The sequence below is a fragment of the Dendrobates tinctorius genome, unplaced genomic scaffold (assembly GCF_039654945.1).
Source record: "Dendrobates tinctorius isolate UK_male_01 unplaced genomic scaffold, ASM3965494v1 ptg000062l, whole genome shotgun sequence".
Lineage (NCBI taxonomy): Eukaryota > Metazoa > Chordata > Amphibia > Anura > Dendrobatidae > Dendrobates > Dendrobates tinctorius.
The window spans coordinates 17,962,811-17,975,626 of record NW_027361730.1 but is presented as its reverse complement, the minus strand read 5'-3'; the positions used below and the strand labels follow the sequence as shown (position 1 = coordinate 17,975,626).

At 46.0% G+C, this 12,816-nt stretch overlaps 1 protein-coding gene across 2 annotated transcripts in view; it reads right to left on the bottom strand.

Annotated features, from left to right (window-relative positions):
- Nucleotides 1-1,522: 1,522 nt before the first annotated feature.
- The window catches only part of TMEM266 (transmembrane protein 266), a 93,251-nt gene continuing 81,957 nt past the window's right edge, over nucleotides 1,523-12,816 (bottom strand). For both annotated transcript variants that reach the window (XM_073579342.1, XM_073579343.1), the window contains exons 9-10: nucleotides 10,997-11,059; nucleotides 1,523-2,562 (exon numbers count right to left, since the gene is read on the bottom strand). In XM_073579342.1, the coding sequence (XP_073435443.1) occupies nucleotides 2,030-2,562; nucleotides 10,997-11,059 (596 nt within the window). In that variant the 3' untranslated portion in view covers nucleotides 1,523-2,029. The remainder of the gene's footprint in view (nucleotides 2,563-10,996; nucleotides 11,060-12,816) is intronic.

The window sequence follows — 12,816 nt, the reverse complement described above, 5'->3', positions numbered from 1 at the left end:
TACAGACTCTATGGACTGTTCTTGGTCATCTCCCTACGCTTGTCAATATCTCTTCTCTGTGTGTATATCACAGGTGAAAAAACACAAAAATTGAGCTTGGTTTGAGTTGGTACACATGCAGCATATAAATGCATGTTCACATGGCCAAAAAGCATACAAAACCTACAAAAGACCTTGTCGATGGTGGGACGGCTTTTATGCTATGTTTGATCAAATACAGTATTACTAAGAACTCTGTATGATTTAAATGCACTTTTGCTTTTTACTTATTTAATTATAGCAGGGTTTTTTTCAATTTGTCTTTTGTGGGTTTTGTATATCACAGGTGGAATAGCGACCCTGGGAGCTCCGACGTAACATCTACCATTATCCCGGGAAGTCAGCGAAGGAGTGATACACAGTAACGTGCAACATCTTGGGGTAATTGCTGGGATTGTTCTGTTTGCTATTGGGTGTTGTGGTTCAGTAAAGTATTGCCACACTGTTTTACCCTAACCCTGTGCAGTGTATTGCCCACTGGGCGATAGAGCGGGCGTTCAGTGGTATGAGCCCTGGTCCATGTATTCTTGCTAAAGGCAGTCGGGTCAGTGGACGAGAGCACCCACTAACCCAGTTTCTCCACACGGAACAATGAAAGATATTACAGATGCAGTATTGATTGGCGGTCCAAAGTAACAGAACTAGTTGGCTGCTTTGGAAGAGCTATTAAAAGACTTACCAAACAATTTTCAGCCCAGAAGAAGGATCGCGTTGTTCCCTGAAACACGTAGTCTCAGTATGGTCCTCTGGAGCTTATATAGCAGCATGGGACATCATCCTGCAGTGCTAATAGTGGCTACTTTGAACACTAGCGATGCACTACTGGACAGAGCGCTCTCCTGGGTCTTTCAGCTTTTCAAACGAGGTAACTTTGGAAAACAAACAGTTTTCAGAAGACTCAGAAATCGTACGGTAAACTCCACTTCAATGCCGACAATAAGGTTAGCCAAGTAAGGTTAGTTGTGTACTGTGACTATTACCCTATAGGAGTAGCAGGGTATGTTCATACGTTCATTTTTAGGGTAGGTGCACAAGACCAATTTCTGCACATACTAGAAAAAGAGTCCTATTATTCTGATGAGGTATCATCCAAGTGCCGTCCGATTTTTTCACATACCCATAGATACATATCAGAATTTTTCCTGACCACTCAGTCCATGGAAAAAATTGGACATGTGCACAGTCGCATAGCATATGAGAGGTACAAGTGTTATATGTCGTGTGCACGAGCCCTTAGATGTCAATATTTGGTTCTATTTCCAAGCCATTTTGAGGCGTTTTTGATTTATTTATATGTAGCTGGCATTACACGAGCACAGGAGTTGAGTAACACACATTCACTGGTTTTAGCTTTGAAACCCCTTCCTATTTAGCATTTACATAAAATGGAGTTTGCACAACACGAGCTGAATAACATTGTAATGGTTGTGAACCAATGATATTCAAAGTGCATAATGATGAAAAAAAGACTAGGCTCTGTATGTACTTGTACAGGTCACTTTATTACTTGCATTTCTAAGAACTGCCAAAACATCATTGTGAATTAGAAAATATTGCAGCATTTGTACAAAATCTGTAGTGAGGAGTAAAGGAAGTATTTCAGCTATACGGCCATACCGGCTCACCAGATATTTCTGTGTAGTGTGTCCTGTTGTTCCTAAGTCCATTGTACATAAAAGCATGCAGTAATGAAACAGTCTTGTAAACTCTAGTATGAGGTCCGGCAGCAAAATTGTATTTAGGGATTTCTTCTATCTCCTGAGAATAATGAATATAGGCTTCTTATGAACATGAATCCCATTTGGCTTCAAAAAAGATATCACAGTTACTGGAATCGCATTGGACTGGATGATCGCTGAGTAAATGTCATGTTTAGCTCTGATCGATACTCGTAATTTTAATAACTTTAATAGCGTCAGAAATGGCTGTTGGCTTGAAGGAATCTAATGCTGTACATTTCACTGAGGAGGTATAAATCTAAGGCTCGGCTTCATTTTAGCTCTGTATCTATAGGTTTACTCTCTAGAAGAGGGAGATTGAGTGGAATCACTGACCTGTCATGAAGCACAGCAAAGCCCTCCCGATTCACCCTGTTGTAGATATTTAGCCCATGTCTAGGGCTTCCTGTGTGTAACCCTACAGGGTTGCGGAGGTGTAAGTTGGCTGTATTCAAGCCTTTATGAATGAAGGATGAGTCATCAGAAAGGGAAGACAACAGTTCCTGTACCACGGTTTTATTCACTCGGTTTCTGGTGTTCTGAGCCAGAGGACAGTATTCTGTGGATTCCTCTCTGGTGCTGCAGTCTGTGGAGGAGCAGAATACTTGGCTGCTAATACTCTGTGCGAGTGTTTCTGAGCTCTCTGGAGATCTGGATACACTCACCGAGGTAAGACTGCTGGAGTTGCTGGCCTGTTCTAGATTGAGTGGGACTTCTGCAGAGTACAGGTCAGATGATATGTTGGGGTGATGATGGACATCAATAGCTGCTGTAGTGATTATACACGTCCCAGGAACGCCACTTTCTGCAGGAAACGGATAAGAATAAAATAAGACGCTGCAGTATCACCATCATCAGCTCCTGCCCCTGGACGTTGACTCAATCTTTGTGGATTTTGTAATGTCCCTGAGAACATTCAATGTGAATAAAATGGCCAAGATTGTGGACTTTACGCCAAACAAAAAGTGGAATAAAGCGCGATTAAAAAGACAAATGTAAACAAACATGGTACCGCTGAAAACATCATCTTGTCCCATAAAAAACAAGTCACCATACCGCTCCATTAGAGGTGAAGTGAAAAAAAAAGTTATAGCTCTCAGAATAAAGTGATGAAAACATTTTCTTGTAGTTTTTATTGTGTAAAAGTGACAAAACGTAAAAAAACCCCCAACACATAAATGTGGTATTGCTGTAATCATACTGACCTAAAGTATAAAGCTGCTGGATCACGGCATGGGACAGTATGGATTACCTTCACGTTGGACAGGTAAAGGATATGGTTGTTTATTATTTTGGGGTTCAATGGATTTTAGGTGTAAAGTGGAGTATAAAACTATTTTTTTAATAAATGTGTAGAACAGGGTATTGAGCTTTATTTCAAATAAAAGATTTTATTCTGTGTGTTTATTTCAATATTTACTATGGGACTAGTAATAGGGGTGTCTTATAGATGCCTCTCCATTACTGACCCCTGCCACAACTCTATTACAGCACTTGCCACTGCGACAGGATAAGAGCGAGGCTAAACACCAGATTTGGCGCATCTTATGGATTTCTGGAGTGGCTGAGGGCTAATGTTGGTAGCCTGGGAGGAGGAGGGGGGCAATATCTCTGGCCCCTTCCCAGGCTATTAATATCAGCCCACAGCTGTCTGTTTAGCCTTTGCTGGTTTGAGTTTATAGGGGACCAAGTCATTTTTTTCTCTGGGGTCCCCATAAATTCACCAGTAAAGACTAAGCAAACAACTGTGAGCTGTTATTAATAGCCTGGGAAGCTTTTGGGAGATTGCCCCCTTTCTTGAACCCCCAGCTGTGGACTTTTCCTCTGCTGGTTATGAAAACTAGGATACAGCCCACGCAATTTTACTTTAAGTTAATTCTTAATTTTACACAGGATGCACACAGCAGATGCTGAATACAACTACCATCATTGTCGCCTGGACGTGCTGATCACAAGACCTGGCAACGATGAGAGCTGCCTTTAGCAGCCGGCACCTGGGAACAGCGCAAACTGCACAGCTTCTTCCCAGGCACCAGTACAGGTCAAGCTGATGACACACGGATATCATGCGTGTCTCATCAGTGTGCACATGTGCAGCACACATTTTGTCCATCCTTCTGATAAAAACTGACATGTCTGTGGGTTTTCCACACGGACACACGGTCCATGTGAAAAACCTTGACATGTGCACACCACCATTGAGTACGACAGGTGTGCCTGTGTTCGTATTTGTGACCCTTAAAAAAAAGGATCGCATACGGACATAAAAAATGGACATGTGAAAAGGGCCTTTAAGTGGTTGTCCACCACAGGACAACACTCTTTTAGAAGCTAAAGTGACACAAATAGAAAAACAAACAAAAACACAAAAACACAAAAATTAAAAAAACATAACCCACAGAACAGCACCCCTTTCAGTAATTTTGGCACCAATATCTCCCAGCATTCATATGACATAAGTCAGCAGTACTGGATGGGCTACAGCGCTTACGTGACATAATGTCATGTGACCAATGGCACACACAGTGTGACATCACTGGAACAATGCCAGTCTGGGATGTATTACTATAGTGAATGTTAGTACAGCCGATATGGGAGGTGCCAAACAGTAGGTTCCCAAACCTTAAGACCATATATCAAATACTAGGCACACTCAGAAGGATTTCATGTGGGAAAAAGTAATTTAATACATACAGTAGCCACTAGTAACAAACGTTTCGGTTGTGATAGACCTTCATCAGTGTACTAGGGTTAATTATAGGAGATAGTGTGAATACCTCACACACAGATAAGTTGGAGGACGGGTCCCTATGACGTGGTGTCTACCGCCTGTCAGGGAGACACCGCGTCATAGGACACCCGTCCAACTTATTTTGTAGAGATGACCATTGGTCACTGACCACCAATGCTTCTGACAACTTACTTTCTACTGATCAGTGCTCATCTGTGTGTGAAGTATTCTCCTATAATTAACCCTAGTACACTGATGAAGGTCTATCACAACCGAAACGTTTGTTATTAGTGGCTACTGTATGTATTAAATTACTTTCTTTATCGCCTTATTGGGGGACACAGATTACCATGGGTGTATGCTGCTGCTGCTAGGAGGCTGACACTATGCAAAACAAGAAAATTAGCTCCTCCCCGGCAGTATACACCCACCGACAGGCACCAAGTACCTCAGTTTGTGCTTAGTGTCTGTAGGAGGCAGACCAGGATCTCCCCAGATCCGCATTTTATGAAGCTTTTTTTCCTTTCAGGTTTTTAGTTGTGTTTATTAATGTTTTCACTTTATTTTTCAGATACAGCATCAGGAAACGGGATGTGAGTTCATCCTGCTTTTCCTTTTCATGCGGCTGAGCGAGCAGTGTGGTAGTACCCACATCGCAACCCTCAGGACCGCAGGCAGGGCCTTCCCCTATCACCCTCAGGTGCTATGGGCTTATAATGGTGGCCGGTCCTAGCCGAGTACCCTCCTCACCCCTCTCCCGGGACAGGGCTGAGAGGAAGACGGCGGTCGCCAGCTGTGACGTTTCCCCTACCGCGCCCCCTACTCGGTCCTCTTCCAATCAGGGCTTGACGATTAAGCCCTGCCCACCGCTAGCGTCTCTTCCTGCCCTTGCTGGAGATCTTTCTCCCTCTTCTCAAGATTTCTTCCTGGGGGACACAACGCTGGTTCTTTTTTCTTCTGCATCTGAACCTCGGTAGGCTCGGCGCTGCTTCAGCTGACGCTAGAATTAGCTCCCCTCCGCAGTTCCACATCAGGCAGGGTTTCTACCGCTTTGACATATGCCCAACTCTGCAGGGGCTCTCTGCTCTAGACCCACCGCTATTCACTACGCCTGCGCGCGCTGTAAAAAGAAGTGGGCATCAGGTCAGTCGTCTCCCTTCTGTCCATCCTTCAGCCCTTCCTCCATGTCTGCCCCTCAGGAGCACTCCGAGCCCCGGGTTGAGAGTACCCCACCCCCTGAGTGGGCCGTGCCGATGTCCCAGTCAGTTTCCGATCTGACAAAAGTGTCTCAATCTCTGGTCCAGGTCTTAGAGCGGTAACCCCAGCTATCTGCAGCCACCTGTGCGCCGGCCGCCTCTCACGGGGAGTCGCCAGAAGCTGACCGCGACCCTCAGACGGACAAGCCGGGTAGGGGCTCTAGGAAGCGGGTCCTGTCTGGCTCTTCTTCCAGTTCGCAGGGTCCCTCCGCTTCTCCCAGGCTACGCTCTTTGTCTCCATCCTCAACAGACGATCCTAGGTCAGACGATGATTCCCAATCTGGATCTGACTCAGAAGCGGACAACATAGCTAGAACTCGGGATATGGTAGATAGTCTCATATCGGCTATATTCCAAACTCTTTAACTCTCAAGATAAAGGAGGATAAGGCACCCCCTCAGGAATGTTTCCTTTAAGAAAGCGAGGCCCCCATCTCGAACCTTTCCTAATCACAAAGAGTTCGACACTTCCTTAGCCAATCATTGGCAACATCCTGAGAAACGTTTTTTCAGGCCGCAAGTACTTAGATGTACTATATCCCTTCCATGTGGATCTAGTCACGAAATGGACCAAAGCTCCCGAGGTAGATCCACCAGTTTCTCGGATTTCCTCTAAGACGGTTCTTTCCCTTCCGGACGGAGCTTCTCTTAAAGATCCAACAGACAGGCAAATAGAGTAGATGGCTAAGTCAATTTTTGAGGCATCCGGCGCCTCCCTCTGTCCTATCTTCGCCTCTGCTTGGGTGGCGAAGGTCATTTCGGTTTGGTCAAAAATTCTGCGCAAGGGCATTTCAGCAGCAGCTCCTCAGGACGAGCTGGCAGATTTAGCAGACCAAATTAATCATGCGGGCAAATACCTTTTGGCCACCTCCTTGGACGCGGCTGGGTGCGTAGCAAGAGCTAACAGCAACATAGTAGCCATACGCCGCATTCTTTGGTTGAAGTTGTGGAATGCGGACACCACCTCAAAAGTCACTCACCAACCTGGCGTTTCATGGCTCCAGGCTCTTTGGCGCCAAGCTAGATCAGATAATCTCAGATGCCACTGGTGGGAAGAGTACTTCCCTTCCTCAGTCCCGTCCTAAGAGGTTCTTTAACAGGAAGGCTTCTCGGCCGTTTAGGTCCTTTCGCCCCTTCTCTCCCGCAGAAGGCTCATCCCAGCAGGACCGACACTCTGCTTCCAGAGACCGGAGAAAGCCTTCTTATATGCCCGTTCTCCGCTGGAAATCCAGTGGTCAGCCCTCCAGGTCCTCAGGCTCCCGATCCGGCAGATTTTCATCTAAGTGACGGGGCACCCCCACCTGGAATTCTTTCCAGGGTGGGAGGCAGACTTTCCTTTTTCAAGGACGCATGGCTATCCGTTGTCGACGACGCTTGGGTCAGGGAAATCATCACATCCGGATACAAAATCAAATTTTCTTCCCCCCCAAACAGTCGCTTCAACCTGTCTCGATCCCCAAGACAGTGGTCCCAGATTCCAGGGTTCCTTCAGGCCGTCTCCTCCCTCCTTTCCGCCGGGGTCATCGTTCCCGTTTCTGCAAACAAACGGTTTTCAGGGTTCTACTCGAATCTCTTCGTAGTCCCGAAAAAGGACGGCTCCCTTCGTACAATTTTGGACCTCAAGTTGCTCAACCGCCACGTGAGAGTCCTCCACTTCAAGATGGAGTCTCTGCGTTCGGTAATAGCCTCAATGGAACCCGGAGAGTTTCTCTGCTCTGTGAACATACAGGATGCCTATCTCCACATTCCCATTTGTTTGCGACATCAGAGATACCTCTGCTTTGCGATTCAGGACAATCACTATCAGTTCACGGCCCTTCCCTTCGGCCTAGCCTCCGCTCCCCGCGTCTTTACGAAGGTGATGGCATCAGTCATGGCCATCCTTCGATCCAGGGGGATTCTTATCATTCTTTACCTGGACGATCTCCTGATCAAGGGCTCGTCCCGCCAAGACTGTCTCCAGAGTCTTCAGATAACCCTGGATGCCCTCGGAAGCCTCGGATGGATAGTCAACAAGGAGAAGTCCATCCTGCACCCTACCCAGCGTCTGGCCTTTTTGGGCATGGAATTCGACACGAATCTAGCCCGGGTTTTTCTAACGAGGGACAAGTTTTCATCCCTTTGCAAGGGGATCCAGTCCCTAAAATGCTCGAGGATCATGTCCCTTCGGTCCTGCATGAGGGTCCTAGCGAAAATGATAGCTTCCATGGAAGCAGTGCCCTTCGCACAAATCCACTCTCGCCCTCTCCAACTGTTCCTCCTGTCAGTCTGGGACAAGCCCTCGTTTTCTCTGGACCGCCCCATTCTCCTTCCGCTCAGAGTCAGACAGTCGCTGACTTGGTGGACATTGCCGGCGTCAGTTCTCCACGGACGGTCTTTTCTTCCGCCTCAGTGGCAGGTCATCACCACCGATGCCAGTCTCCTAGGTTGGGGGGCGGTTTACCATCAGTAAACGGCCCAAGGGCGCTGGAACGCCCAGGAGACTCTTCTGCCCATCAACCTTCTGGAAATCAGAGCAATCTTCCTTGCTCTCCTTCGTTGGCAGCATCTCCTCGTAGGCAAACCAGTCCGCATTCAGTCAGACAACGCCAAGGCCGTGGCGTACATAAACCACCAGGGCGGTACTCACAGCAGGCAGGTAATGTCAGACGTAGCGACGATACTGCGTTGGGCAGAGCGTCACGTTCCGGCGATCTCCGCCGTCCACATTCCAGGGGTGGAAAATTGGGCAGCCGACTTCTTAAGTCGCCAGGGTCTAGCGTCAGGCGGTCCCTTCATCCCACAGTCTTCAGTCAGATATGCCAGCATTGGGGCACCCTGGATGTCGATCTCATGGCATCTCAGATGAACAACAAAGTTCCTCACTTTGCAGCCAGGTCCAGGGATCCTCTAGCCGTCTGTTGCGACACCCTAGTAATTTCGTGGTCCCAGTTCCAACTGCCCTACCTATTTCCCCCCTTGCCCTAATCCCAAGAGTGGTCAAAAAGATAAAGTCAGAGGGCATTCCAGTCATCCTAGTGGCTCCAGACTGGCAGAGACATCCTTGGTACGCAGAGTTGGTGAACATGCTTGCGGACGTCCCCTGGAGGCTTCCAGACCGTCCAGATCTTCTCTCACAAGGCCCCCTTTACCATCAGAATTCTCAGTCTCTGAGTTTAACGCCATGGCCATTGAGGCCGCAATTCTGAGAGAATCAGGGTTTTCCAGCCGGGTCATTCAAACCATGATCAAGGCTAGGAAGCCAGCCTCCTCCCGCATTTACCATAGGTACTGGAAGGCGTTTTTCCGTTGGTGCGATAACAATCTTTTTCCGTTGTCATTCTCCATTCCATCCATACTTGGTTTCCTCCAATCCATTTTGGATGTGGGCCTGTCCCTCAGTACCCTCAAAGGCCAGGTGTCTGCCCTGGCAATCCTCTTCCAGAAGGATCTGGCTTCTTTACCGCAGGTGAAGACCTTTCTCCAAGGAGTCGCCCATGTGGCACTCCCTCATCATTCTCTGATAGATCCGTGGGATCTCAATCTCGTTCTTGGCGCTCTCCAAAAGGCGCCGTTCGAACCAATCCAGGACATTCCTCTGTCCCTTCTTTCATGGAAGGAAGCTTTTCTAATCGCCATTACATCCATCAGGAGAGTTTCTGAGCTGGCGGCTTTATCCTGTCGTTCCCCGTACCTTATCCTTCACCAAGATAAGGTCGTTCTCAGGCCAGTTCCTTCCTTCCTTCCAAAGGTGGTATCCCCCCTTTCACATTAACAAAGATATCGTTCTTCCATCGTTTTGTCCTGCGCCAGCTCATCCTCTGGAATAGTCACTCCACAAACTGGACGTAGTGAGAGGCTGGCGTATCTACCTTGCCAGGACCGCTTCTTTTCGCCAATCCGACTCCCTGCTTGTCATCTCTGAAGGTCGTCGGAAAGGGCATCCGGATTCGTTCTACCATCCTGGAAGCCTACCGACTTCAGGAAAAACGGCCCCCTCCGGGAGTGAGAGCCCACTCCACCCGGGCTGTAGGGGCTTCTTGGGCTGTGTGACACCAGGCTTCGGCCTTGCGACTTTGCAGAGCTGCGACCTGGTCGTCTTTGCACACTTTTGCGAGGTTCTACAGGGTTCATACCCAGGCCTTGTCCGATGCAGCTGTTGGTAGGAAGATTCTGCAGGCGGCGGTCGCACATCGGCCGACCTAAGCCCTTCCTTCTTTCGTTCCTTTATGGCTGTTCCCACCCTCGGGACTGCTTTGGAACGTCCCATGGTAATCTGTTTCCCCCAATAAGGCGATAAAGAGGGATTTTGGGTTCTTACCGTAAAATCTCTTTCTTGGAGCCTTCATTGGAGGACACAACACCCTCCCTGTTTAAGTTGTACCGTGTTGGGTCTTCGAGTCCCTTGTTGGGTTGGTACATATGTTCATAGTTTTTGGTTGCTTCTCCTACTGCTTTCTCACCAACTGAGGTACTTGGTGCCTGTTGGTGGGTGTATACTGCCGGGGAGGAGCTAATTTTCTTGTTTTGCATAGTGTTAGCCTCCTAGCAGCAGCAGCATACACCCATGGTAATCTGTGTCCCCCAATGAAGGCTCCAAGAAAGAGATTTTACGGTAAGAACCCAAAATCCCTCTTTTTCCCACATCAAATCCTTCTGAGTGTGCCCAGTATTTGATATTTTGTCTGGGATGTATGTGATTTTTTTATTTTATATGGGACACGTTAGCATTTTAGAAAGGGTTGTCTAGTCTGGTTTGGTTCGGTGGACAACACCCTTTAAGGTTAGCAGTTATTTTTCAATATCCACCGATTATGTACAATACAAATTATATTGTGGCATTGGGTGAGCTAGAAAAATCGATGTAAATACTTTTATGCCGCATAAAAATGATACTGGCACACTTTGTCAAGAAGTTTCATTTTCAGGAAGAAACACAGTGTGCTAACAACCCTGATGTCCAAACCACAGATATTTTTATCTTAAGGCTATGTTCACATGTTCAGTATTTTACATCAGTATTTGTAATCCAAAACCAGGAGTGAAACAGTCAGAGGAAAAAGTATAACAGAAACAAGTCACCACTTCTGTATTTATCACCGACTCCTGGTTTTGGCTTACAAATACTGAGGAGAAATACTGATCATGTGAACATGGCCTTGGAATCCAAATGGGATTCCACTTGCAATAATAGTATGTGCGATACAGGCCTAGAAATACTATCTAAGTTTAGATGTACGAAAAGCCTTTTTTGACACAGAAATGCAAACTTACCACTACTGGCTTCATTATAATACTGTGTGATATAATTGTTCATGTCGTCCTTCATGATCACTTCTGCAAAGTAAAATGATGTGAAATATTTAAGCAGAAAATGATGTAATATTAAATTATTTAAATAAGGTATTTCGTAATAAAGGTTTTTTTTGTAACAATGACACCGATGACCGATCCTTGGATATCAGAGGGGTTCTGACACCTGGTGCCCCCCATTGATGAACTGTTCTTCGCTTTGATGGCGGCTAGATGTAAACAATTGGGGAGCCTAACAGTATAGCCTAGTCAACTGTGTAGTGTCCAGTACTGAAGAGCAGTTCCTATTTACTTGCATAAATGGGTGTTGGCCCTCCACTGATTTGATAGTCAGGACCTACCCCAAAGTTCGGTGACCAATATCACAGTAGTGAAACAGTCCTTTAAATATACAATTTTCTTGTTCATTTTTTTTCCCCATTTGTGATATTCATAGAAATAAACCTAAAGCCTACTGGTATACCTAATGACGTAAAGGAGAAACAAGACTAAACTGAAATATTTATACTTAGTAAATTGGACGAGATTTTATTTTTGTTCTCCTGAGTAAAGCAATGGCCGGTTACGAAAAGGATATTGACATTGGTTCTTACATACCTTCTTTTGCAGAATAACCCTTTGCAAGCAGCTATGTCCCCATCTTACCAAATTAATATTTTGCAACCAGCTAGGTCCTCCTTTTACAAATTAAGCCTTTAGAAGCAGAATTATCCTCCTCATAGATCCGCATTGCATAATTGCATGTCTGATAAATAATATTCTGTATGTAGTAAAGTTCAGGTTTTGGATGGAGGTAAGGGAGGCTCACATAAGTCTATGGGGACATGTCTTTAGGTTGCTCTGCATTATCACCCTGTAAACAACGCCCCCTTGCTAAATAGCACGAAAACTGACCACGATTGACCAAGTGAACGGAAACATGCTTTTTATTGCTGCTAAAACAGACCTTAAAATAAGCAAAACCTTGACTTATCTTTTGAAGAAATCTGGAAGGGCACAATCCTTTTCAGGGACATTGTTAGCAACTTTGCTAGTCTGAGCTAATCGCTCTTTGTCGCCCCGATAATGCACACACTTTTTTTGTTAGTTGTCAGTTTATGAATTCTATATGTGCTATATAGTCTCAGGTCTCAATGGACCAGTCAATATTGTGATAGAGGTCACCAATTTTAGTATATAAGACCTGAAATCTAATATCAAACCAAAAACAGCATCCTGAAATATTGCAGTCTTCACACAAGCCACAAAATCCGTTAGAATAGGATGATACTTGTTATCTGCAGTTAACTAGTCAGCATTGCTACATAGCCATTCCATTACCATTAAAGGGATTAAGGGGGCTTTACACATAGTGATATCGCTATCAATATCGCTAAAGCGTCACCGATTTTGTGACACAGCAGCGATATTGCTGTTTGGCAGCTCACTAGCGACCATTTAGCGATGCACCAGCGATCCTGACCGGGTCGTATCGTGGTCGGGATCGCTGGTGCATCGCTAAATGTAAAGGGGCCTTTAGTCTCATGATCATAAAGAGAAACAAACAACGTTGCAATTTATTTCTTAAAAATCCTTCCTAATAGAGAAAAGCCGGATTACTTACCGGTAATGCTCTTTTAATGAGTCCACGACAGCACCCACTGGAGGTATCGGATCCGCCCATTTGGAACAGGAAACCCTACAGGAAAGATAAAAGGGGCGGTCCGCCTTTCCTCCTCAGTTTTACGTTTCAGAGTACCAGAAGGACCTCCAAGGATTAGGCAATGTTCTCTTATTTTAAC